Below are 27,841 nucleotides of genomic sequence, written 5' to 3' on the forward strand. Positions count from 1 at the left end.
GTAATTTGTTGCTTAAAACCTTGTTTTATCGAAGTGAAATTGTCTTGCCAGTAGACATAACAAACTAGATTCATCTCTGAAACCAAAAAAATACCCGACTGTAGCATGCTGAGTACATTGCTTTCCAAGGGGTTCGGCACTCGTTCACCACGGCAATTCAAAACACCCCCAGTCCCCGTGCCAAATATGTCGTCAAGCAAGACTTACCTTTCTCACTGCCGCACGTAGCTGTGCACCTGCACTTAAGCAGCAGCTCACTATCGCACTTCTCCTCTGACCTCCCTCTGTTGCCTGTGCCTGGCTGTGCGAGCCAGGCACAGGCATCTTGAAATGTCAGCCTCGGAATATGCAATGTGCACATCTCGCTGCTGCCAAAATGTGCATGAAACAAGCGTGCCAGGATTCAAATTCGTATTAGCCAATAGGAGCACTCCCTTTGCACCACGTGACTGCCGTAACGAATTGCAACGCCAGTTTTTTGTTTTCGCACTCGTTTTTGTTACTTTTATTTCTACATGAAGAAATACAGTGCTGCGGCTGTCCTAATCTCTGATCACTCATGTTTGCCGTGATACCAAGATGGCGGCGCTGCATCAACAAAAAGCTGTATCTGAAACATAATTTGTTACTAATTTCAAGGACAACACACTGTGCAATTTTCTGAAATTGTGCTGTGTATTTCTTCCAAATACCCCTCCATGAGGTAAAGGATGTTCTTAGGATTGTGGGAAAAAGAAAATTTTTTTAATCGGGAAATTTGAGCATATTTTAGTAGAAATTTGGCCGTGTCCCCCCTTAATTTCCTGATTTTTATACATTCTTGGGTGATACGAATTTTGCATGATACAAATTACTGTGCCATCCCGAGATATTTGTATCATCGAGATTCTACTGTAAGCAGTTTATTTTGCCACAGAACCCACACAAAGGTCTGAGTGGAGCAGCTGCTTATTGTTACATTCGAGTATTGTTAAAGCTGAGAATGTTATAAGTGTGTTCGACTGTGCGTCTTTCTGGCTAAATAAAATGTGTGAGCGTTTGTCTCCTCTTCTTTTTTTGTGCAACCAGGCTATAACAATGGGATTTTCTTGGCACTTGAAGATTGTTATAAATGGGTTCAACTGTAGTATCTGAGGTGCGAGTCGTTTAATGGCTGTGTCTGCCATATTAGGCCATCTACTGAATTAGTTAGTGACGCTTCTTTTGCTGCGCAGGATGGGTTTTGATGCTACAACAGTTGGGCTGAGGAAAGGAGTCTGGGAGAGGGGTGAGGTGGAGAGCAGGAAGAATTGCGTAGGGTGTAGTGGCACTTGATTGGTTGCATCAGGGATGCCGTCCAAGCCATGGCAGATGCACACCTTGGCTCATTTATGCAAGAAGAGATTTGTCTGGTTTTACACTTTTATAACTGTTGCATCAAATTTTATGAAAAATAAGTTTTGTTTGCAAGTAACTTTTAAAGGTGTTAAAAGATGGGGTGGCACAAGATTGCCAGAAGTGCACACAGAAAAAATATTGTCTGGAAGAGAAACTGTCTGTCTAAAGCGCTTTCTAAAACTACAAAGTTGTAGTTGTTTGTAATACTTGCAGAATTTTTAATCATCTTCTGCCACATTACATTTCCGTTGCAGCGCGTTAATTTTTGCTGGGCTCATTTAGTTTGTTTTCTTGTTTAGTTGTGTCCGCTAAAAAGTTGTGTTGCCTTGTTCTATTTATTGTTGTGCCCCTCCTATGCAGTGCCTACCAGGCCTTCAGGGTATGTGAATGAATAATGGAATGAATGAATGAATTAATTATATATAATGAGTAAATCAATAGTATCTGCACCACCCTCTTGTGGCAGTGCAAGACATTTTATGCTATAGGGTGTTTTGAACAAGTCCATTCAGACAAGTTTCTGAGGCAAGTCGCATCGGCAGCAACAAAATTGCTGAAAGATTTATTGTGATATAAAAACAATGTGTTGCTTGTAAGGCTCTGCTGTTCCAAGTTTGCCACTGCTTGTGTGCTGCACATAAATGTAAGTCATCTTTAATGAAGTGTGTATCACAAAATGGTTGTGCTCTGTGCAAACTAAAAAAATGTACCATCCTTAATTAAAATATATTTGTTAAAGTGAAGCTGAATTGTGCTAGAATTGTGGCTGCAATGGTTTGACTGCTGACAAAATTATTTGATTTTTTCCTCTGCTTTCCTGCCCTTCTACCCTTGCAGGCACAGAACCTCTGCCTCCTCTTCTTAGTGAAGAGAAGGTTGTGTTCGGTTTGAATGCAACTGCAGTGTCTGTCATGACTTTAGCCAAGATAAGAAGAGTGTACAGTAAGACTGACTGCAAGTCAATTGCTAAGATGGTGAGCACAGCTGCATAAAAATAGCTTTAGTGATTCTGAAGAAACGGTGTGTTCAAGCTAATTTCCCTGTCTTTCATAGCTGGGCATGTCATCGCACGAGAATGCAACGCCAATCCGCATTTTGCATAATTCAGCAGCCCACTTGAGCGGACCAGCACGATGTTTGGGTGGCGTTCTCATTGGTTACCTTGGTAAGTTGCATTGCAGCTTTCATAGCTCTTGTGAGTGGTTCTCTGCGTTAGCAAGCACCGTCATTGCAAGATTGTCACAATCGAGCTATGCCAACTGCTTTGGTGGCACAGGACAATACTGTTTCCTACTGCACTCTTAATCATAGCTTAGTGTCATTGCGCAAGTACAAAAAACTGTAAATGGGCTGTTTCCTTTCATGTACCTACCACATTCTTTCCCATTAAGCAGTTGTATGCTAGACTGCTTTCCCTTCTTGACCACAGTGTGATCTGAAGGATTTCATGAGAAAATAAATTTTTATATAGATATTACCTTTCTTTTCTTTTTTTCTATGTTATCAATCTTGCTTGCACAAAACAACATAGCAGGAAATTGGACTTCTTGTAGCTAAGCTTTTATGCTTCATCAGCGAGGAAAAGTTATAAGCTTGTCATAGTGATTGAACCGGTGCCAACGAACTGACGTGGCTTCATGTCTATGTTTGCTTTCAAAGTAGTATCAAAAATGCAAATTGGGGCTTTCTGTCCAGGGGCACGGACCTTCATCCCTCGACCAGTGGCTCTGACCATTGAGAACATTGGTGGCGTGTCTGTCCTGTTGGGACTGGTGGCGATGGCCCAGGATGTCGAAGGGCTTTATGCCACTGTCAAGGCCCTGGTGTGTGTTGTGCGTAGCAACAGAGCAGCGCAGCAGGAGATGGACCGCATCAGGGGCTATCAGGTGATGCAGTACCCCTCTCGGGTGCTTTTTTGCACATATGAGAAAGGTCCTACCACTTTTTTTTTCCAATGTTTTGTCTCGGTGCATGTGTGTATTGTATGTTGCATGTGCATCATTGCAGGGGAAATATATTTTTTTTTACTTAATTTATTTTTGCACATGGCAGCCCCTAGCAAGGCTATCACAGAAGTAGCTACATAACAAAAATAAACAGTGTCAAGGCAATTAAACATGTAAGAAAACAATGCAGTTCAAGGTACCAATAAACAAATACAAATCACAAAGCGCTGTGAAATGTACAAATAAACAACTTTCTAGGACACTCAAAAATTATTGTATGGGTAATGACTGGAGGGTTCCAGGTATTCAATTCCATAGTTCTATGGTCTGTGGAACAAGAGCTGTATTTAAACCCAAGAATAAAGGACAGATATGTTACGTTCGTGACTGTTCCTTGTGGATGATAATTTAACACATGTTAAGTAGTTCGGCAGTGCATACCTGGGTCAGTTGAAGAGGGAGTGCAGAAGTTTCAGGGACTCAACGTTGCTTCGTTTAGCAAGAGGAGTGAGAGCAAGGAATGCTAGATGAGAAGAAAGTGAAATGTTCCAGTCGTAGTGGCTTCTGCTGTTTGTCAGTTATAGCTTGCATACGCAACAGTTTACTTGGCAACAGGATCCTTTGCGTCTATTTTTTGTACTCGAGGATTCAACAGAAGTTTGTCTGGTCAAGTGTCGTGGTGAAATAGAAGAAATGCAGTCACTGGCCCATTAAAAGGAGTGATGAATTGATGCTTCGAAAGGAGATGTTCTCGAAACAGTGAACCTATGAGCACTTCGAAACATAATCTCTATTGCGTCATCCCACTTGGAACAACGAACCAATGGCAGTTCATAGTTGTCACTCAGTCCTCTTTTTCATCTGGCCACTGAACTTCCTAAGGAGTAATGGTTCCTACAAGTAGTACCCCCATGAGCAAAAGTATACGGGCTAGGAAATGCAAAAATGAAAAAAGAAAAGAAAAAAAACTTCTTTCTTCATAGCCTGGGTGTGCACTGAAGTGACCATGCAGTCATGCTCCACTGCACTTCTCAATTTATTTCTGCATGCTCAAGCCATGAGGAGATGGCACCTATTGTACTTATGCTGTTGCCCATGAATGCACATGAAGTTGCTTCCTTTCCCACATCAGCTGTTGTAAATTTATGTCAAATATTTAACTCATTCATTCAAGCATTGATTGATTGATTCATTTATTCAGTCATGTTCCTCTCTCAGGCTCCTGAAGGTGTCTTGTGTGAAGAGTAGTAATAATAAGCAACAACAAAAAGGACCAAGAAAGAAATTACACAGTACTAGCAAGAAAAAAAGAAATAAAGCACCGAGTATGATATAGTCATGATATACTGGGTGTCCCAGTTAACTTGGATCAAGATTTAAAAATAAAACAGGAGCTCTAGAGGAATCATACTGACTGCATAGTAGTCATAGTCGTGTGTACTTGCAGCCAATATTTTTTTTTTTTATCACGAAGTATCAAATAATTGATTGATTTAATTAGCAAACTTTTTAATCATTCCTTGAATCACTAAAATATAATTACAAAGTTGTAGGGCACCTCAAATAACCTCCGAATCAAGCATTTGTTTTGGTCTCAGCTTTGCCTCGTTGGTTAAAAAAAAAATGCGAGCGAAACCTTCAAAACACAAAATAGATACACGCTCGCTCGCCACTACTCAAGTACTCCCAAGCGAATAGCCACAGATACATGGCTTTACTAGCAGTGGCAGCTCAATACAGGGCTTCACGCTATGTGATGGTCACGGCATCATGAGAACACACCGCTGATCCATTGATAAGCGTAGCAGAGCCGGGGGGGGTATTTTGCAGCAGGGAAACCGTGATGGCGCACTTGGTACTGTAATTTTGTGCACTGATCTTGTTTGTAGACAGGCACACCCGGAACGTATGTTCCTTTTGTTCCCTTTAGCATTTGAAACGAACCTTGCACAGGCTATGTCTATCTACTGCGTTTTCGCAGATCTGTATGGCCAGCAAAAGCTGTTGTCGATTACGTAAATCATTTTTGCTTGACGTGTCAGTGCGTAGGTCATAACAGGAGATCTCAACAATACCACACCAGTAACCTGCTCTTCAAGAAGACAGTCATGCCCTTCACGAATGATCCGGAGGCTAAAATGATCCTAGCTCTGGGGGCGGCGCACGGCCACAAGAGGAAGGCAGCCAAGCTATTCCGGATGTGGCATTGTGGAGGATGCCCTAGTCTGTCAACCATACTTAGAATGTACGCAGTCCTTTGCAAGACGGGTAGCTTCACAAAAAAGTGACACAGGACTGCGACAGTAGTTAAAGAAGCGAAAACAGATGTATTGGCTGCTAACCGTCATGGTAGTGGGTGCGACGCCAGTGTGGAGGCTGGAACCTCAAGGTCATCAGTGTGGAGGACCTTAAAAAAAAGGTCATATGCAGCTGTACCATGTACATCTTCATCAAAAACTTGAAAGCCGAGACTCTGAAAGCAGATTTGAGTTTGCCAATTGGATTTATCGAAATGTGAAGAAGAACCGGACTTTCTCACTCACGTGATTTGGACAAATGAGGCTAATTTCTCCAAAAACGCACAACTTAATCTTCACAATGCGCACTACTGGAGTGATAGGAATCCCCACTGGAGCTGCACCAATACCAGTGGTCGTTTAATGTGTGGTGCGCTATTTTTGATGGCATCATCATCGGACCCATCTTTTTTGACAACACACTAACGATGCAACGCTATGTCAACGACATCCTCGAGGGCCCCTAGAACTACGTCTGTTGCAATGTTCCACTTGCGCACCTTCGGAACATCTGGTTTCAACACAATGGTGATGCTGCGCAGAGTAGTAGTCAGTCTCAAGCGTGGCTCAACAAGCTTTTTCCTGGGCAGTGGGGATTGGCCGGTACGGACCTGTACCCTGGCCTGCAAGGTCGCCGGAAATGACACCGCTAGACTTCTTGTGGGGCTGCGTGAAAGATCACGTGTATAGCAGCAAAGCTACCACATCGGACGCCCTAAAGGCAAAAATAAGCAGAGTCTGCGACAAGATTCCAGCATCGTTGGTCAAAGCTGCAACAGCACAAGTGTTGTAAAGAAGCAAGTACTGTATTACTTCAGACAGTGACCTGTGTGACCATGTGAGTTGCCGTGGAAAATAACTGCTCAAAATTGTTGTAAAACGTGACTGTTTAACGCGCTTTCATGGTATCACCCTACCTTTACATAACAAAAGCTTACGACAAAGATAGAAATAGGTAAAAAAACATCTTTGTTTTGCCTCTTTTCTGGAGTTCAAGAGACAGAAAGGGTAAATGGCTAAACCAGTTGCACCTTTGGATGTTTCTTTGTGGGTGGCTGAGGCGCCTTACGTGCGTTTGGTTTATTTTTTATTGAAATAAACTCCTGAGTAGCTCTTTTCTGTTGTTCCGAGCACTGCATTTTTTCTTTTTGCATGCTCTTTTGCGCAGTGTTCTTTTTTTTTAACATTGGTTAAATTTTTTTGTAGCTTTGTTTCATGATACGCAAAGGTTAAATTATCCTGAGTGCCTCCTGATCAAGCACAACATTCTTGCGTCCGCAGATGCTGACGCTTATCGCACCATGCTAGTTAGATCGCGTCCGCAGATGCTGACGCTTATCGCACCATGCTAGTTAGATCGCGAAACCTCTCGAGTCATCCTACATGACAAAGCTTTGTACAGTGTGGCAATAAATGAATGCAGCCATATATCTTTCAAAGGTTGCTTGGAGTTGCTTGAGTAGCCGTGCGCGAGCACGCATCTATTTCATACTTTGCGTACTTTGCCATCTTTTGTTTTTTCTTGGAAAAAAACAACCAGGCACACTTCAGCACGAAATAAATGCTTGATTCGGAGGTTATTTAAAGTGCCCTACAACTTTGTAATTGACATGTTTACAATTCAAGCAATAAATAAAAAGTTCACTAATTAAAGGCAGTTAATTAATTAATACTTTGTGATTAAAAAAATACTGGCTGTAAGTACACACGACTGCCGCTACTATGCAGTCGGCACGATTTCTCTAGAGCTCTTGGGTTTTTTTTTTTAATCTTGGTCGAAGTTAACTGAGACACCCGGTATAATAATGTATGATAGTTATGTGGCAAATGGCATTGTGCAGCACAGAGCATTGACGTTAGCTTAACATGCACATTTCAGTGTCATCTGTTGCAGTCCATTGACATTTACAGCTTGTACAATTCTTGCAGAAACACCTTCCCACTTTATTTCTCTGTTCGTGTCTTTCTGATTGCCTCTTACTGCATTGTACATGTGATACAGGAAAGTACTTTTAAAGTGAAATAAATGAAAATTAATGCACCCCTCCAAGCAGTGACTTGAAGTACTCCTTTATATGTATGTTGTTTGCTGTACAAAGGATAGTTATTGTGATGTAAACTGTTTTGTGACTTATGCATCCTTTGTTTTTGTTTGTATTCTTTAAGACCCTGGCCATGCTACTGAAGAAGAAGAGTGCTCTCCTGAACAGCCACATTCTCCATCTTGCTTTCTCATTGGTTGGCACGGTAGACAGCGGTCGAGAAACTACAGTCATTCCCAATATGACTGCCTTTGAAGATCTCCTGTGCACTCTTGAGGTACACATGTTTCACACACAAGAGAAGGTGGAATGTAGGCTAACTTAGTATATATATTTGCTTGTCACTGGACCCTTTAATTTCTAACTTGTTAAATTTCCTTTTCCTGTTGTCATGCAGACCTTCTACACATTGTGATGTTAATACTACTGCTTTGCTTTGATTTATGTGCACGTCTTGTTGCTGTCTGTATCTCCCAAGTGCACCACTGTGTGTGCTCATGTCATCATAAACATATCAAAGCTCTGTTTCTTGCTTTTAGGTATGGCGTGATGCACCGGGGGATCTACACAAGTCTCTCTATGAGCACTTCTATGAGCTTATTACGGAGTCCAGGTAATCGGTCGTCACTTTGAATTTTGAAGCAGTTTTTTAGATCAGCAGTCATCACAGAGTTTTCAACTACAAGTTTGCAATTTGCCTTAGCTACTACGAAGGGCCTTTTTGCCATTTAGATGGCCGTGCAGTGAATTTATGGAATGCATGGAAAAAGAAAAAGAAGGAACTAGGAAAGAGCATTGTCACGCAGCCAGTTTTCGCAAGCCAACTTTCCGCAAAGGGATTCACTTCACGTTTTCTCTCCAAAAAAGTTGGCCCAACACGTGACCCTGCACTTGGCGGGCTCCGCCCAGTGTGCTTGATTTCTGGTTGGTTTTAATCTGTGTACACTTGTTCAGGTGTTTTTCCAACTGCTTTGTACGCGTTTCTCCCCTACGTTCTTGTGAAACTTTGATCATTTAATTGCCATTCATAAATTAATTTCCTTAGTTGCTGTGTGAGAGGGCAGCAGCCACATATTGCTCTCACACCCATTGAGCTTGTGCTGAGGGCAGCTAGCATGGTGTAGGAAGACACCAAAACTTTTGCGATGTGATCATGTGCTGGGCCAACTTTTTCTGGCTGCAATTTTATCCCATGACGCACCCTTCCTCCATGATGAAAAGTTCACTTGAACTATTTTTTATATTCTCAGTTGCAAAATAACCAGAAGCAAGGTATAGAGTGCACTGAAGAAAAAAAAATTATAAAGGGGCCCTGAACCACCCCTCAAGGCTTGGTGAAATAACATAATCAGCGGGTAGCATATGCTGATATGAACTTCTCGGCCAAGTTCTGCTGTTATATGCATTTTATGGAGCTTGCAAGCAGAACACGAGGTCACCTTTCTTTCAAACGCTCCTTTAAAACAAAAGCCTGCTGCTCACTCTCTTCTGGACACATTATTTCGTAAAAAAGCGAATTCCCATATGCGGCTGCTATTGGTAGCTGCCGCTTATGTTTAGCACGTCGTAGGCACCAACATCGGAAATCATGGCGTCTACATTAACATCCAAAACAAAATTTGAACTGCGCATTACAGTGACATTTAGAAGGGGAAGCGTTGTGGGCACGCCCTACTTCGCCGTAGCCTTCACAGTGCAAAGCATTGAAGAAGGAACGGGAGCACAGCAGAGGCCATGTTTGATTGCCAATAACTCTGCTTCTGCTGAACGCATTGAAGTACTTCTTGCAGCAAAGTATTTCTGAAATCGCCTATTTTCACTTTAGATGCCTTTCTCCACTTCAATAAAAAGTGGGTCAGGGCCCCTTTAATCTTTCGGCCTTTAAAAGAAAGTGTTTTTACAAAAATCTATGATAAAGAAAACTGACAGTTTTTATCATCTTTAATTAAAGAGCCAGCAGTTAGAAGACTAAAAACATTCAGCCTGTGAGCATTTGAGTATTTATACGTTTTTTTCTTCTAGTATTAGAGCTCAGGTGTCACATCCATGAAGTGTGCATTCAAATAAGGTTGGAGATAATTGTACACCTGTAGTTTTATAAATGGGCACAAAAGGCGAACAATAAATAAGGCTACATTGGCATATTACTCTTTTGAAACTCTCTTAGCAGTTGTTCAGTGGGAAAAAACTGCTTGGTACCAGATAGAAACATGCGTGAAAGCTGTTACTTCCTGTTCTGGATTTCTCTCCTGGCCAAACCATGGCACCCACAATATTATTGTACAACATGGGGGATTTTAATTTTATTTTTGGTGAATTCAGCTTCCTTTTTTTTTCTACAGAAAAAGCCAATAGTTGCCAGGTTGAACTTTCCTTCATTCCTGATTGTCATGTACTGATTCTCTTTGTAGTAAACAACTGTGGTTAGCCTTGGCCAATAGCTGTCAAAAACTGTGATGTCATGGGGACGTGCTTTAGGAGTTTGAATGTGGCAAGATCACCTGTCTCTTTTCTTAGCATCGTTTTCTGGCACACCAACCTTTTGCGTGTGATAAAATTGATAAATTAGCCTCTTGATTGTCTCAAATATAGTCTACCAACTTAGGTTGTCTTAAAGGGCCCCTGAAACAGTTCGGACAAATTTTGTAGACGCGTAGGGTACAGCTTAAGTAGAACATTCACACCACAATTTAAGTGAAGCGTTACGTGTTAATGGAGCTACAAGCGATTAGAAGTTACCCTCCTCCCCAGCCATGCTTTTCCTCCTCAACTCGTTCGCCGAGCGAGTGGGGCTAAGCTCAGCCTTTACTGGTCCTGCGTCACGATGCGACGTCACATCGTCCACTTCCGGTTGTTTGGAGCCCGCCCGCGCGAAACCTCTCCGCTAGCCGCTTGGCTGTCGACCCCAAGCGAGAGCTATCGAAGCAGCGTGCGTTGCGAGCATTCTGTCGTAGCTCCGAAAGTGTCTGGTATTCCGTTAACCACATGCAAGCTGGTCATTTCGGCAGATGACTGGAGGCATAGACTCAAGCTGATGAAGGAACTTTGGCGTAGACATACGTGAGCGGCCTGATCGGTCTGCACAGTCCAGACACTTGTTGGCGCAGCGCTTAACCAACCAAACAAAGCGCTAATATTGCTCTGACCAAGTGTAAAACATTTTAAACATTTATAAAAACGTGTTGATGATTACACTCCTGCGAAAAATACGCACCAGCAGCAAAGGAGAATGCGCTTCGTTGCTGCTACTGCGTATGGTTGAGCTCCATGCCACCAGGTGTCTGCACCATGCAGACCATTCACATTTGCCCTTCTGCTCATCTTGGCTCATCCCGTTATGGCACAGTCAAGCGGCCAGACCTTGTCCCCTTGCGCTTGGGTTTACCCTAATACCGGACTCGCGAAACGCTATTGCGTTAGTAATCTTCCGGTGTAAAGTGACGGCCACAAACACGCAAATCCTGGCGCCGATAGGATAGCTGCAGTCCGGTGCGCAGCAGCCAGTTCGCTCGTACGCTGCCTTGCAGAGGGACACGATGTCGCAGCTTGACATATTGCCAGTCGCTGCGTTTGCCGTCCACAAGGCAACAAAGTCGAATCATAGTGCTCGCGAAAAGACTGAGACCAACTCTGACCGCGGAGCTCTCGTCAAAATGCAGTACGTTGTAACACAAGCAGACGACACTTGCTGTGTGCCGGAAGTGCTTAAGTGTACTGAAAAATTGTTCTTGTGCATTCTCTTTATGTTACTTTCTTTTTATAAAAACAAATTAACTAACATTCCAACTATTACGAAGATCATTTGTTTACCATAAAGTTGGAAAAATTATCGATCACGCGCCCTGGTCAGCCAATCGGATAGCTCGCCCCACTGACGTCATATGGGTGATTTCGGTCATATGGGTAGGGGCGGCTTAAAATTCCGCCGAGCAGTGCGCTGCGATCGGCAGCGATGTGCATTTTTAAAACCTTATAATAAATTACACGCTTTACGCAGAGCACTTAGATGTGTCAATTAATAATCAGAAGGACCTACTCTAACGACTCGGTACGTTTGTAGAAAATCGTCAAAAGCATTTCAGGGTCCCTTTAAAAGAGAGTTTTAGCTTGTCCTTAAATTTATTGCACCTTATGAAATACCCAACCACATGGAATGTAGGTGCGAGCAGCTGAGTTGGTGGTGCCATCTTTTGGCATGTAGCATAACCAGAGAAACACGGCTTTATTACAGTCACTAACCATATTATACTTAAGTGCTGCTCTGAAGTGTCTGCAGTGACATAATCATTAACATGCTGTCCTTTCTTTATTTTCCTCTGACGAGAACACCCATATAGCACAAGAATGCTTCGAACACATTCTGGTTCAACAAAGCATCACACGATGTCACTACTAGCATTACTACTGCCACCCATGACTCTGGTAACCTGGTACTCCATGAAGAGTACCAGGTTACCAGAGGATAATAGGGACAAGCTAAAGCTAATATTTTTCTTTAGCATCCCACCAAGTGTTTGCACTCCCAGTTCCTCATCCCTCTAGTGATACTTGTTCTGCCTCTTCTCTCAGTGAGCAGAAGGCCAACCTGCGAATCCTGCGTGACCTGGAGATGGTGACTAGGGTGCTCATGATGCTGCGGGACCCTTATCTCACTCCATCTACTATCCGGCTTCTTTGCAATCTCCTCAAGACACTCCTTCAAAACACCAACAGAAGTGGCGACATTTTGAGGTATATTCAATTGAATCCTTGATCAAGCCTTTGTTTTTGTCTCTAAACTGCATTGGTAAAGCCAGAATGTTGAACCAATAGGTAACTTTTCGTTATTTATTTCAAGATCTGTATGGTTTGCTTGCAACATTTAGTTTTGTTTCACATATTAGCGAGACATTTCATTTGGCATCTAGAGCAAATGCAGTCAAAAAAGGAAAATAACTTATATATGTAAACTTTTTGTCAAATGAATGGTCTCATACATATATATTCTATGTCAAATACTTTTTTTTGCTTTTTAATAATGTGCTTCATTTCACTAAGCCTGTTATTTATATTTGTTGCTGCTGCTGCTGTAATTGAGACCTGTGCCCTACTGTTCTTCAGATTAATTCATGTAATTGTGCCTTTGCTGTCATGTATAATTTGTGTTAGGACCACAACTTTTGCCGAGTTTCCTAGAAATTAATTGCAGGGACTGACAATCAGTTGCACTTCCCAACTGAAAACTTCCTATCTTCATTAGGATGCCAAAAAAATTGTTTCCTCATTTTCCCTCCCCCTGCCTCCCCCCCCCCCTTTTTTTGCATTTTGCTCCAAAGGTTTGGTCAATTCATGGTTTCAACACTTCCAAACTCCATGGTTTCTGAGAAGCCACTTAATTTGAAAAGGGATGTGGAGACCTCAGAAAATGCAGGTATGGTGACGTGTCACACATTTCCTTTATCAAATAGCCGTAATTTTGCATTGTACTGTGCTTTAGAATGTACATGAGGCTTCACACTATTTATTTTTCTCATGTTATTTTCTGCTTTTTCATTTTTGTAGCTCCAATGGATGACACTTCACTCCTGATACATCATGTGTGCCTAAGAAACCGCTGCCTACACATCTTGCACCTGATGACTTATCAGGGCTCAAAAAATGTTAATGTCCCGTAAGTGAGCTATTGTCTTTAGCATGTTTTTTTTTTTCTTTCTTTCAAGAAGCTCATGCATCCGAGAATTCATGTAGTATTCTAAAATTGGCATGGATAGGGTCTTGTAGGTCTTTGCATGTACTGTAGAACCTTGTTTGTATGTTTTGGGGAAAAAATGCAAGAAAATATGTGCTAAATGAGAATACGTACGATGCAAAGTCACCAAAACATTTGGCAGAGTTAACTGTTGTTGACATCCATGTAATGCGAAGTGTTGCGTGAATTGTTGCAGCGTGAGATGATGACGTGCCTCGAGCTGGTGGGGACTGACTGGCACAAGATGCACATTTTCATTTTCCTAGCGATTGCGTAATGTTTTAAGGTGGCGACAGGAAACCGAAACAACATTGAGCTCGTGGGCGACGCCAGGAAGGTCCACCACTGGGACTGGATATGTTGACTTCGCATCTACAGCTGCAATTTGGCTAAAAAAAAATGAAGGCACAGACTTTCTGATTCGCCCTCGCACATGGAGTTTGTGAAGGAAGGCACGTCACAATACATTCAGAGCTATGCTCCGGATATGATATGAGATTTGTTTTGTTTTTCTTCTCCCCAATTTTCTCTCTTCCTATTGTGGAAAACTGAACTACAAAATGATTGAGTATTGAAGAAGATCAAACTTTTCTTTGTCCCAGAGAGAACACAGACATGCTGGTGTTTGAAAGGGAGTAGAAGGTGTAAACGCAACGTAAGGGAATCATGCATTGACTCAAAGTAGTCAAACAGCCGAATCTAGTACTGCAGTAGTATGCATCACTGTTACAAACACTTGATCATGCTGCGATAAGACATTGTATCAAAAGTCTTTACAGTTGAAAAGCAGTGGTGTGTAGCTTTACAAGAGATACAAAGTAGTAGTAGGACAAACATTGGATTTAAGTGTAGCTTTACAAGCGATACAGAGTAATAGTAGGACAAACATTGGATTTACTGACAAAAACTTGGTTGTTCTACTTATTCACTTACAAGAAGTAAAATTTTTGTAGAACTATCCAGCATTGCTTTTAGACTGCATTTTGAGCTAGATCCAACATTGACTATCTTGAGACCATCCATGCCTACACTTACATTAGTCATTTTGTTCACATTATGATTATAATATTTATTTATCTTGTTATCTTTAGTGTTGTTAAATGCATGGTCAAATTTAGAGCAATGCTGTATCCTAATTTTTTTTTTTTTTCCCTTGTAGGTTCTGCGAGGAGGTAGCCCGAGTTCTGGGCATGGACTGGCTAATGCTGTTCATGCAGAGCCATTTGCATCCAACCACAGTGGTGCTAGCCTTGCAGTGCCTCACTGTGTTCCTCAGCTGTCCAAGCTTGATGCAGCGTTATCGTGAGGCGTCTCACAATGGCGGCTGGCTTACTGAGACTGACCTTGTGCTCCAGAATAGGACGACGGTTCTCCTGGGTGAATGCTTTGTCTACTTTGTAGTGCTTTCTTTTCTCCATTGTGGTCCACTATATATGTGTGTGAAGCATCTGTGGCGTTAGCCAAGGAATGAAGAGGTGGACCTCAAATAAAATAACTGACACTTATGGCAATAAATGGCCAATAACTAACCACAGTGATCTGCACTACGCCTGGAGAGCAGAACTCAGCCATAATGGTACCACATCCTTGAGCATATCTAGTTCCTGCTATCAGTTAACGTTTGTCATAGTGCACACTAGTCATCGTCATTATTTTAAAAGCTATATATTACGCTATTTACAGTGGCAGATATTTAGGCTTTTTTTACAGGCATGTAACACTTACCATTAGCACTCAATTTTCCACTTTACTCAGAATTCATTGACAACACATCATCATTCGTCATGGCGCTCTTTGGTCATACCTGACCCTTGCGCCGTTAAACACCACACAACATCATCAGCATCAATCGGGCCACATGGCTCTTGGCACACAGCCATGAGAAGCAGAGGCACTTCGACGCCTTTGTCGGAGGCTGGTGTGTTGTTGGCGTGGTGATAGGCAGCTGCTACACATCTCCCTCTTTTTTCTGCATTTGAACGAAAGTAAGCACCAATTGTACTCCCCTATTGTAGTGGGCTGACCTTTTTAATGAAATGTGCATAAATAGACAAGTGCAAAATTGTTAAAAATAATTGTCTTCAGAGTAGTGTAGCTTAGAAAGTCCTGTAATTTTTCTCTGTAATTTCTTCTTTCTTTAGATTCTAGAGTAGTGAAAACATTATTATAGCCCACTTCACTACATTCACAAGTTAGTGGCAGTGCTTTTATTTTGCTTTTGAGCATAATGTAGAGACAATCATAAACATAAGTATTAGATATTTTCAAGTTCATCAGGCGATTATCAAACCAGAATAATACCAGAAACAGCTACAGTGAAACCTCATTAAACCGTAGGTGACCGGAGCTCAGAAAAAGTATGTACTAAACGGTAGTACGGCTTAACTGAAATAGCATGAGATTGCCCACTTACCTGAGAGAGTGCAATGAAAGGGCAAAAATATGCAGTATTTGTTCACTTTGCGCGAGAAAAGCCTGTTATTGTCTAGCAGCAACGACAGCGGCCTCAAACTTACTGAAGCTGCAAGCCAGTTTTTCAGCCAGCCTCCTCTTCTTGGAAAACGCTCGCATGGCAGATTCCTCATTGGCGTTGCATGTTCTCGTCGCAACGATTGCATTCATGAGGCTGACATAACACGCAGCTTCTGCCATTGTCAGGCCTGAATCACCCGTGCTGTCGCTTTCCGTATTGTCTTCATCACTGTCGTTAGGCGACACTTTGCCAACAACAGAGGCTACAAGGATGAAAAGACGAACCTCGGAACCGACATCCTTTCGCAGTCGCAGCAGCGCTGCCGAGCAACTTCTTTGCATTCCAAATGCCGCACACCGTAGCCAGCGGTAGATTCCTGTTGCATGCAAGCGCCAACTTCTTTGTGCCATGTTTGATAGCACGAACGATGTCCAATTTTTTTTTTCTATGCTGAGCACCCGGTGTTTTTTATCTGAGCTTCGGCATGACATGAGCCCTAGCTTGCACGACACCACAACACCCTCTGGCAAGGCGCTGAAGTAATATTGATGTTCATGTGGCTTCACGTGCAAACGCACAGGGCGCTTGGAGGCCATTATTCTGATCTCTGAGGCTTGTTGTTCTGTCAGGCGGCCCGATGGGGATGACACACTGTCATGATTGCGTGATGAAAAGTGGTAACACTGTGTGTTAACAGATACACAATAAGCTGGTATGGTTTATGCGAATACAAAATGCATTATGTTCAATGGCTACTGAGTGGGGGATTTGACTTTGCTACTTTTAAAACAAAACTACTGTTAAAACGGGTATGGTCTAACGAGCTTTTGCTGTACTTTGTTGTTTGCACATTGCATTTACGCTTGCGACAATGAGTGGCATCAGTTTCTTTTTGCTTCATGTAGTATCAAAACAAAAGTAATAATAATGAGCCACCAAACATTGTACATAGTGCTGCCACGTCTAGGTCCTCCGCGCAGTTTGTCTTTCAATTTTGCTCCATGTAGCCCATGCTTAGCAATAAAAACTGCGTAGGAAAGAGACATGGAAACAATCAGTTCAATTTAACCTGAAACAGGTAACACTTGCATCACCACTTGAAGGCGGAAGGACATAGTGATGGCCGCACAGGATAAAACATTGATAGGGAACGCCACGGCTTGGATGTTTAACCATTCATACCTGTGTTGTTAATGCACGTTCGCACAAAATTCTCGTGAGAAAGTGTTCCTTGAGAGATACCCTCTTTGTCTAAGCCTACAACAAAAACCATTTCAAGGCCCCTCTCGCATTCTATCTTGGGTGAATTGTCAGCTTAGTTTATTGCACAAGTTTCACTCTGGAAAGTTCTATGCAGAAGCACTCTGAAGCAAGCATTCTTTCTTTTCCTTTTCTCTCCTTTGTCTTGACTGCTTTTTGTAGGCTTTAACGTGTCAACAGCCAACAACAAAGGCAATGTAAGCCAGTCAATCAGGGTGGAGGCTTACCAAATTCCAGGCTTCCAGCAACTCCAATGGCTCATGTGCCAGCATGTCACAGTGCCGGATATCAACTTCCTGCTTCTTGCCATGCTGATGGGGCGCCCCGTCAGTCGCATTCCATGTGGGCTGCAGGTCTGGTTTTTCAATTTCAATTCACCTTATTCCGTGTTCGAAGGACGTGAGAGTGTGAGAGAAAAAAAGCTGCTTTAGGGACATTTTGACAGGCTCTCACATCCTATATACAATAGGCACTTTGACAAGATATAGATGCCCCCCTCCCTCCCTGCCCCACCCCCATGATGCTGTTGTAAAAACTGTTGTAACAAAAATAGGCCAACACAGTTAAACCTCAATATAACAAACTCCAGTATAACAAAATTCTTGATATAACGAAGTATTTAACTTTTCGTGACCTCTTGTCCATAGAACACCATGTCATTAAAACCTCAATATAACGAAGTGTGCTTGTATGCGATTGCAGCACGACAAGAACAACCGCCGAAGTGAAGCCACATCACATTCCGTATAAAGTTCAAGTGCAATAAGCTCCTGTTGCGCCCCGCGCACTTTGTGCTTTAGGTGCAAGTGAAAGTGTGCGAGGTTGAGAAAGACAGATGGTGGCTTCACGCACGAGCAAAGGGAAAGAGGGGGAAGGGAACGAACTCGCGGTAACGCGATCAAGCGCGCATGAGGAGCAGGCTGGGTGGAGGGCGGAGCGTAAGTTGGCGCATGGCTGTAAGCATGGTTGAGCGCATGTGCAGCCGCGCACCCTTCTTTAGAAGTAATCTGCCGCATATGCAAAGAGTGGGCATGCCAAGACAGCGTGGCATCATGTAAGCTGTCTTCCCACACGTTTAGTATTGGAGGTTGCGTAATCTTGAGTTTCAGTGACTCGTTGGAGCGAGAGGCAGACGAAGCATTCACTCCTTGCTGCCGGCATTCTTAATCATAGCATCATCCCAGTGCGGGCGACGCTATCAGCCGCGGGGGCGGACTACACGCGAAAGCGTGGCTGGCTTCGCTTAATTTGTACCGCCTATGTGAAGATATCGTCGACGTGGCATGGAACCGTATCATATGTCACTGACTCCCAAATTCATCAAAATTAATTGTTTTCTCATTCAAATTTGCTTTTTTTGATTGCCCAATAATTTGGAAAATTCTGCAGCCCCTTTCCATGTAGGAAAAATCTATCGGCGACTGTACTTAATTCATGAAAGGTCAATGAAATTGACCTTTCATGCAAATTTTGGTCAAATTTTGGTCAAAATTGCTTTTTGGTCAATGAAATTTCGATATAATGAAGCAAATTGCCAGTTTTACCTACTTCGTCTTATTGAGGTTTGACTGTACATGTTTATGCAGATCAGAAAATTATAGCAAAAAAGAACTCCTGAAATTTAACTTTATCCACGTATCACATGAGCTCATGACACAGCCTAATGACACATACAACACCTTGCATTAACTAATAAACACACTTTTGTTTTTTGAAGCATATACATAAAAAAGAGGTGTGATGTAAGAAGAAAATACAGATAAAATATAGTTAAACCTCTTTATAACAAAGTCAGTAAAATTGGCACTTCGTTATATTGAAATTTGACCTTTTATGATAATAAGTACAGTCTCTGACAGATTTTTCTTACACAGGAGGAGCTGTAAAATGTTCTGAATTATTGCACAATTGTAAAAACGAATGTCATTGAAAAAAAAAATTCCTTTTGTTGAATTTGAGAGTCAGCGACCAAAGATACAGTTTCATGCCTTGTCGATAATATCTTTACAACGGTGGTATAAGTGAAGCCTCTGAAGCTTTTACATCCACACTGCCACTGCAACTGATAGTGTCGCCTGTAGAGAGACAACACTATCAGCGGACCGCTCGGCATCAGCGGTCTGCCTGAATTTACACCGAACATGACGCTCCTTTGCTTCAGTGGTTGCTGCGCGGTGCACGATTAGAGAGGTGCATTCACATCCAGCCACATGTAATTCAACCATTTTACCATCTGCATCCACACCAGTTTCCAATTGTTGCCTCGGTATTCCTTCACGGCACCAGTAAAATTTCATTATGTTGAAGTCACGTATAAGCACTCCTCATTATATTGAGGTTCAATATACATGGTGTTCTATGGATGAGAAGTTATGAAAAGGTTAACCTTGTTATATTGAGCATTTTTTTTATATTGAAGTTCTTATATCGGGGTTTAACTGTGTTATACTAGCAACATCGTACTGCATCACTTCCTTTTTCTTTCTTTTTTTTTTTAGCTTTTGAGCATGCTGCAGTGGCTGATGCACAAGCTGCTGATATCACATCCTTCATGGTCAGCAGCCTATTGAAATCAGTGTTTTACGGGCTCACTGGCTGTTTCTTACATTGTCACGGTTCCTCTTGAGAGCACATCTTCAACTCTTCACTCCTTAAATGCTGATGGCGAGTCAACTCTTCATGACAAAGGTTGCACTACCTTGTAATTTTAATGAATACATAAATAATACACGTCTTTTGCTGTTATTTTCAACGTATCATATTTCTTTAGAAAAAGAAAAGGAAAATAAATGCAGGTTTTTTTTTTAAATGCTCACCATTGATCAATATTTTGAGTCTTCTCATGGCAGTTAAGGGTTTAAGTGGCATTGTGTTTTTGTAAAGCCTCCCATTGAGTTCAGACTAGGCCAGTATTGTAGCTTAAAGAATTGCTCTTGATCAATTCTAATGATTTTAGAGGTGGCCATATGTCAACTTTTCAAGTATGAATTGCAGGTATCAAATATTGAATCGAATGTTGAATATTCCAGCGCAAACGCATTTATTCACATCTGTAATATTTATTTGGGCATATTTATGTACTACTCCTCTACTGACTTGTGAAAAAAGACAGCTATCAGTGACAAAGAATTAGCTTTGAACATAATATTATGATATCATCGAGCGATGCTCAGGAGACGAGCCGCCGCGAGAACGACGAAGAAGTTGGCCGGTGCCCTTGGCACGAGCGAGTGTCAGCCTGGCTGCCTGGCTCCAGTGTAAATAATTGCTAATTATCATTAAAAATATATTGCACGAATAGCCTCTCACCAATTTTAGAGCATAGTTGCAAACAACAACAAGCTTTCAAAAAACACTAAATAAATAAATGGTTGCTGAAAAAAAGATGAAAAGTGAGAAAAGAAAAATGCTGCTGAAGTACATGTGTCCCATAAACACATGTAAAAGGTCCGGTTGCAAGGAAAACATCGCAGGTTGTAAGGTAAAAGATAAAACTGCTACATGACTAGACTGCCAAAAACATAATAGACAGATTACAAGCAAAACTTGGAAGTTGTCATCTAGGCTTCTACCATGAACCCAAAAACAAAGCTTGCTTGCATACTAATTTTTTTCCCACATAACTTCAAAAACTTTTTTGTTGTGTCAATTCTGATAATTTACAATATTATGTTTAGCAGATTGACTACAGTTACCAGACTAGCATTTGGTCATTGCAAAATATTTACTTAGTTTGGAATACTCAAAAATACCAAATAGTTCCTTTTTGGATACAAATAGTTGTTCGATTCATGTTTGCCCACCCCTAATTTATTTCTTATCCTTTACCTCGCAGCTGACCATTCGAGGTGATAATGCAGGCAGGGCACTGCTCAGACCACTCATGGACTGTGAAAAGGAAAAAAAAATTTCGGCAGAATTGTTACATTATCCTGGCCCCTAGCCTCCGATGTAGCAGGCAGCATTGCAGGCAGCATTCCTCTTAACATCTGCCAATGAGCATCATTAGACTGTAGTATACCCATACTGCAGCACTGTCTAATTACGCATAGTTTAGTAACTATCTGTTGTAAAATTTTGTAAGAATTTTCTGTCTGGCAAGTATGCTGCCTTTGGGGAATAGTGATTTTATTTGCTGTATTAAGTTTTCCTAGAGGTGTGGCATAATCAAGGACCTCGAAACTGTGCTTTCAGTTTTCACTGGACAACATTTGGACCTTCTTGTTTGGCGTGCCACCTGGTCATTCTGTCATGGCACAAGGGGACATCAACTTTGAGCTTGTTGTCGTCCTGTTGGCCATGGTGCGATGCATTCTCAGTCAGGTATGCCAAAGGTTCGCTCCTAATGACATAAACCACAGCTTTAAAGGAGTACTGACTCAACATTTTCATGTTGTCATATTGTTACATTAAATGAAGGTCCAGACTCTATAAAGCTTAGGAAATAATGGTAAGCGCTAGATTACTCTAATTAATTTGCTTTAATACTTGCTTCTACGAACAAGTCTTGGTTTCAGTACCCAAGAGGTGCATGTGTCATGACATCACAATACACTGGCTCAGTCTGTTCCTGTAATTGCTGCAGCTTCCACACGTGAGCACAGCCCACAGTGTAAAAATAGGTGTTTCAACGGTGATGTCTGTTTGCAGAGCGAGCTGACTACAATTCTCTTTGCACTTCTTTCCTCCCCTGGTGTGAGCGCTACAGCGTTGGGGTCATGATTTTCTGTCGTCTGCTTGCAGCGTGAGGCCCTGCTATGTATTTCACTGCAAACGGCCTTATAACACGCAATGTTAATTTTCTTGTGGCACTACTAGCTCTTGCCAATTCTCTATTACTGTTTCCCGTGCAATTTCTGAAGAAAGATTGAATATGCGACTAGAAGCCACCTACCAAACTCCCTTTTGAATCTTGATTTACAGTATGGTCATCCGTCATCAACAAAGTTTTAGTTGGTGCTCTTCAGCAAGTCTTCGACCTGTGTTTGTCTAGATGTGCTTGTATTGTGTGTCAGGGGAAAACTGCTGCGCCGTCGACTATGAGTCAGCATGAAGTCAGTGATAGAGATGTACTGTGCAGTCGAAGCAGTACAAACATTTTTGTTTGGATGTATGAGAACCTTCGAGTTTTCAAATTAGTAAATACAGCTCCTCAGAGTAGTATTTCGTTCATCTTTTTGCATATTGTTTTGGCCACAAACCATTGCTCTAGCATTGTTCTAGCTATTGCCACATTCATCACGCGGGCATTGGTATCTTTCACATAGGGAAATGTCTGCATGGTCGCATACTTGTGTTTTCTTCCTCTTTGCCCCAGTGTGCAGTGTTAGCATTCAATAGGCAGTGTTCAATACTTGGTGTAACTAAAACATTAAAACAAAGTAACTTGCAAAATACTTTAGAATAACTAGGGGGGGTTCTGAATACCGAATAGTCTATTTCTAATCAAATCAAGAAACAAAAGTGGAATATCAAATCAAATATCGAATATCAGAAAATTTGTCAACAACTTTAATGCTTACAAATGTTAGGCAAGAAAATATGGTGCTGCACATGCATTCCTAGCATGCTCTTCTAACAGGTCTTCTAGCATTGCATAACAAAAATGCAGCAAGCTATCAGTAACCTAAGTACATAGAAATCAAGATATACAGTAGGGTCGACTCGTGTTAAAGGGAACACCAAATTAGTATGCCAGCACTGATTATAGCTCAGTTCTAATATACGAAGGTCTTGAAAATATTTTTTATTCAATATAATTTCTGTTGAATAGAATCAAGTTCTTTTATTTTTCGCATGAAACTAACTAGTTATTGGCATTCAAGTCTACTTAGTTCCAGTGAGGTTCTCAATTCAATAGTGGACCTCTATTTAACAGCAGTTTCTTATTTATTGCATATAAAGTTTTGCTTTCCAGTTTTTCTCTAAAATACAGATGGGCTATCGCACCTTTACAGCAGGTGGGTTATCGTAAAGCCTGTCTGCACGACAAACGAAAGACCCATGCATCATATGACTCAATCACCGCTGATTCTGGCTTCTCTGTAGCGGGCTGAAACGTATAAAATAAAGGCGCACCGCTACACAGCATAGGCACTTCGCACAGACTTATCAGCACCTACATCACAAAATCTGGTGCTTGTGCAATCGACAGTGTCTCAATAGCAGCCCCAGTGGGCTTCTTCGATTATGCAGTCCCATACTGTCAGCAAACCATTCAGAGCTTCTGGTCCAACTAGCCCTGACAGAAGCGCACATCATAGTCATACAATCCAGCTCTCGGGGGCTGTCTGAGGTTTCACTCGAAAGCACCGTGACCAGAAATCACCCTTCTGGCTGCCGTTGTCTGCTTTTAGCTACTCGTAGATAGTCCCGCTAGTCAGTGAATTCATTATCATGGCCTCCAAGATGGTGCAGCCTCAGCGGCCACTTCGCCGACACAACCATACCGCTTGCATAGTAGAATCGCAGCCTGAGCGCATAGAATGAGCTCGCAAATCACGGTTTACATTGCGCTCTAGCTCTTCATACCACTTGTAATTAAGCTCTCTCATTGCCCGCAGAATTTGAGCACAATTCCCATGCGAACGTAAGCAAAATTGAGATAGTGCCATGTTGCTGTTCATGCAGAAAGCGCCCGCTGATATCCTCAAAGCTCTTGAGACCATTTGCGAAAGGCCCTATGGGCATCTCACAGAGAACGCCCAACACCATTTACTAATCCTGCACATCAAAGAGCAAGTGCTCAAACTTAGCAACAAAATGTATCAACAGATGTGAACAGCAATTGGCGAAGCTCCGATTTTATACTATCGCAGCTACCAGCAATAAAAAAACCATATATGGAAAAGGATATGCTTCCTCGCACATCAGTTTCACTCACCTGAAAGACGAAATCCACCTCTTTACTACACATATAGTAATACGCATGACAAATTTTGCTAAATGCATCAAGAAAGGAAGCATGTGTGCCTGATCGCTGTACTTGCCTAAAAAAAACACACGGACTAAAGCTGCAAAATTACGCTGCTTATGAAGCTTGCATGATGGCATACAAAGTATTATGATAGCTGAGTGTACAACATTTGCTGTCTGGAATGTGCAAAGTTTGCAGAAGCACTCTTTTATCTTTCAAAATACATCAGCAGATGCCGCACGCATCTTTTTCTGACAGCCATCATCTGCTAGCTGCTTGCGCTTGTTCGAGCAAAAATCTGCTGTCAGCTCTCAGTCTGCAGGCAGTCCAGAGCTTCAGGTCCATGAAAAAAAAAGACACACTTCTGGCAACTTTCGCACTAGTTGGTGGAGCTTCCGAAGCTGTCAGAGTAAAATTGAATGTGGGACAGCAGTCCCAACCAGTCCGAGATTATCAAGGACTGATGATGGAAGAGTCCCAGTGAGTTCTCTCCAAGTCCAGTCTCGAAGGCCATGCATTTTGTACTGCAAGCGCCAGAAGCAATCAACGTTACTAGATGGAAGCAATTGCAGGAGCTAGAAACACCTTATAGCCACCATATTTTTGGCCACCACTGATGGCCATGGCCACCACGTCCGAGATATGCAAAGCCGGAAGCACGGCGTAGCATGCCAGTCTCGGAGTCCACACCCGGAAACTGAAAATTATGCGGGTAGATGTACGTGTGCTTTTCGAATTATCCAGTATATAATTTGCATTGCAAATTACTGGATTGCACAAATTATACAAATTAAATTAATTTTCAAGTAGACCAAGATCAAATTATCAAGGTTGTACTGTATATACATAGACTTCGGTTTATTCGACTCCTTTGAGTTTTCGGTTAACTTGATCCTGGCTGGCGCCCTTGCATTTCTATGGGCCCAAACTTTCATTATTTCGATCCTAAAATTGATCTCACCAGATAATTCCAACTTGACCATTCAGCACGCATGCTCCTGACCCCTATAGTGACACCGATAGTGACCACTTTATTGGCAGCATCTGTCTCGGCGGAGCTTAGGTGTCAGTGAGTAGAGCACACGTCATCTCTCGTCAAAAACGCCTATTTTCGGCCCAAACTCGGAAAATTTTCAAGCAGTAATCGTAGCTCACAATGTCTGATTACGGTATTTACCCAATTCTAACGTGCATTCTTTTTTTTCTTTTTCTTTTTTTTAATTGGGTGCAAAGTTGCCTGTGCGGGGCAGACACAAAACAAAAAACCCCCTTCGCAACGTTTGTATGCTCTGTCGCATAACATAAATGTACTGCGGCGAAGCTGACTTAAAAACCGTGTAGCGAAGCTTATTTGAGAAAACTGGCTGCCATTGCGCAACAAGCTTTATTGCTAAAAAAAATAGGGTGCTCGTCAGATTTCTACTTTGTTTAAGAGCTTTAATGTCATTTCTGCATTAGTTTACTACTTTGGACACATAAAAAGTGGGCACGAGTTTATTCAGGGGTGTATTAGCATCGGGCAAACACTGCCAAATGAATTGGTGTGTTTTGGCATATTTTCTGCATCTCGTTTAATTCGACCCGCCGGATAATTTGATCGATTTCGTCGATCTCGTCAGGTTCAAAATAACTGAAGCCAATTGTATATCCCTCCAGCTAGCACCAATTTTGCCATGCAGTTGAAACATTTTTTGATAAATGTACTTTTACTTCAAAACACACGGGAAAGCACGTGCATGAGCCCAATACACGAGGTGTTTTTCTTGTATTTGAACACAACAGAAACATGTACCTATATAGTCGACTACAATACAAAATACTTTGTTTTTTACCAATTTGCCTATCAAAAAATAAATGCAACCATAGATTCTTGGGGTTGAAAACACACTGCTGCCTTAGCGCAGATGGTCTTTAGAACACCCATGTGTACATCTTTATTTAAATGGGTGTGACTATTTGGGGGCATGAAATTCATTTGAATAGTGCAATTTCAAATTACGGATTATTGTTATTATTTGTGATGGTTGTTATATCGCATCTTTTTTTGTCTCTTTCTGTATGACCTCTCCTACCTTTTAGCCACGAGCAGAGAACGTAATGGGTGTGGATGAACACCCTGTGACACTCATCCAGTTTCTTATATACCTTTACAACAACCGACAAGATTTTATGAACATGTGCATGAGCTCAGACATTCTGTGTGCCTTGTCAGCCACGCTGTTTCCATTTGCAAATGGCTTGAGCGAAGTCGCATCTCCAGCCGACGATTTTCAGGTGAACCAGCATTCATGTTGTTTGTAAACTTTTGGCAGCAATATCTTTTCAAGCCTGCTCATCTTTTTCCTGACTAACCATTTCATTTCAGATAATCTCAAATCCCAAAAGCTCAGAGTCTAATGCAGGTTTGTCAAAGCACGCAGCACGGAAATACGTCATGGACTTTCTCAGGGTCATTGTGGTAGACAGCCTTTCACTTGCTTTCCCAACAAAACAAGCACCTGTCATTGACCTCGTTTTGGAAGTAAGTACCACGTGTGAATATTGGACATGCCTCTGCATTACAGTCAACAACCAATTTTTTGGACATGCCTGATAATTCGGACGCCTTTGCGGCTCCACCACGTACCCATAGACTAATGTATAGGGATGTCTGAAAAATCTTGGACGCTGAAGCCTTTCGCAATCCGATTTTTCAGACATTTTGCCATGATAGCAGGTCTGAAACAGCATTAACTTAAGCTACCACCACTGCCAGTTTGATTATCTCGCACTAGCGCTCTTGCATGCCAATCTGCTGGCAGCCGTAGTAGTCATTTTGTTCTGTAATTAGGCCTAGCTGCTTTGACGTTTGCTATCAAGCTTCCTGCTATTTGGTGCCGTGTTTTTCATTTAAAGGATTCGCCACTGTTGGAAATGGTGCCGATTCCATCTTTGTCATCCTGTCCTCCTTGCCGAAGGCGTTGAAGTGGGGAAAGCACTGCGGGGGTCCATAACATTGCCCGATGCTGGTTTCCGAAAGTCAGCTTCGCCGCAGTACAACGGTGTTACGTGGTCAAACGTGCAATGTTTACAGTGAAGCATATTAAGAGTGCAAAGGGCCACTGTCACAGGACATCAAATATATTTCTTATATACACGTGTGCACCATTGTCTCCTGTCTCAGTACGGGTACCTAGACGCCTAATAATTGTACTGGCAGGCCTTTAAAGCTATTTTGAACATGGCTGTAGTAATTTAGTAATTTGAGCCCTTGAGGGCAGTTAAAGGCATGCATTCGATTTTCGGAACGTCAGATTTTTCTGGCGCTTTCGGGGTCTCTAGGGAGTCAAAAAAAATTGGATGTTGACTGTATTTGTGCACCTCTCAACACATTTGGTCTTTAATACGCTTCTTGTTTTGTCCGCCTCTCAAAATAACCTTGGCTCTCCTTCTGTTTTTGTGAACATGTGTGTGTTCTCTTAACTCTTTCCCTACCATGGGGAAAATAGGTGTTTTTTGTATGTTGCGCCAGATCTTCTATTTTTTCTAAAGAAACTACTGCCCTCAATATGTTATGTAATATATAAACAAAAAGCGGAATGAATGCACTTTTCACTCATAAAAGTTTTATTAATGAGATATATGTCATAAAAAAGATATAAATTATCACAATTAAAATTTCGGGAAAAAGTTGATTGAGCTTTGTAAAGACATGCTTTTATCTACTAAGAAAAATATGTAACAAAAACTATGAGATGTACAAAATGTAGTGCTGTCTAATAGGCAATATCTCAAAAAAAAATCAGAATGTTTAATTGAAGAG

At 41.8% G+C, this 27,841-nt stretch overlaps 1 protein-coding gene across 1 annotated transcript in view; it reads left to right on the top strand.

The window, feature by feature from the left end:
• The window catches only part of bchs (WD repeat and FYVE domain containing 3 bchs), a 244,799-nt gene that overhangs the window by 98,546 nt on the left and 118,412 nt on the right, over nt 1-27,841 (top strand). Inside the window, exons 24-36 of the mRNA XM_070538948.1 lie at nt 2,215-2,351; nt 2,431-2,542; nt 3,073-3,263; nt 7,787-7,939; nt 8,202-8,275; nt 12,232-12,393; nt 12,978-13,072; nt 13,204-13,312; nt 14,550-14,767; nt 17,286-17,476; nt 21,318-21,446; nt 26,119-26,313; nt 26,405-26,560. Coding sequence (XP_070395049.1) covers nt 2,215-2,351; nt 2,431-2,542; nt 3,073-3,263; nt 7,787-7,939; nt 8,202-8,275; nt 12,232-12,393; nt 12,978-13,072; nt 13,204-13,312; nt 14,550-14,767; nt 17,286-17,476; nt 21,318-21,446; nt 26,119-26,313; nt 26,405-26,560 — 1,922 coding nt within the window. The remainder of the gene's footprint in view (nt 1-2,214; nt 2,352-2,430; nt 2,543-3,072; nt 3,264-7,786; nt 7,940-8,201; nt 8,276-12,231; nt 12,394-12,977; nt 13,073-13,203; nt 13,313-14,549; nt 14,768-17,285; nt 17,477-21,317; nt 21,447-26,118; nt 26,314-26,404; nt 26,561-27,841) is intronic.

The sequence above is a fragment of the Dermacentor albipictus genome, chromosome 1 (assembly GCF_038994185.2).
Source record: "Dermacentor albipictus isolate Rhodes 1998 colony chromosome 1, USDA_Dalb.pri_finalv2, whole genome shotgun sequence".
Classification (NCBI taxonomy): Eukaryota; Metazoa; Arthropoda; class Arachnida; order Ixodida; family Ixodidae; genus Dermacentor; species Dermacentor albipictus.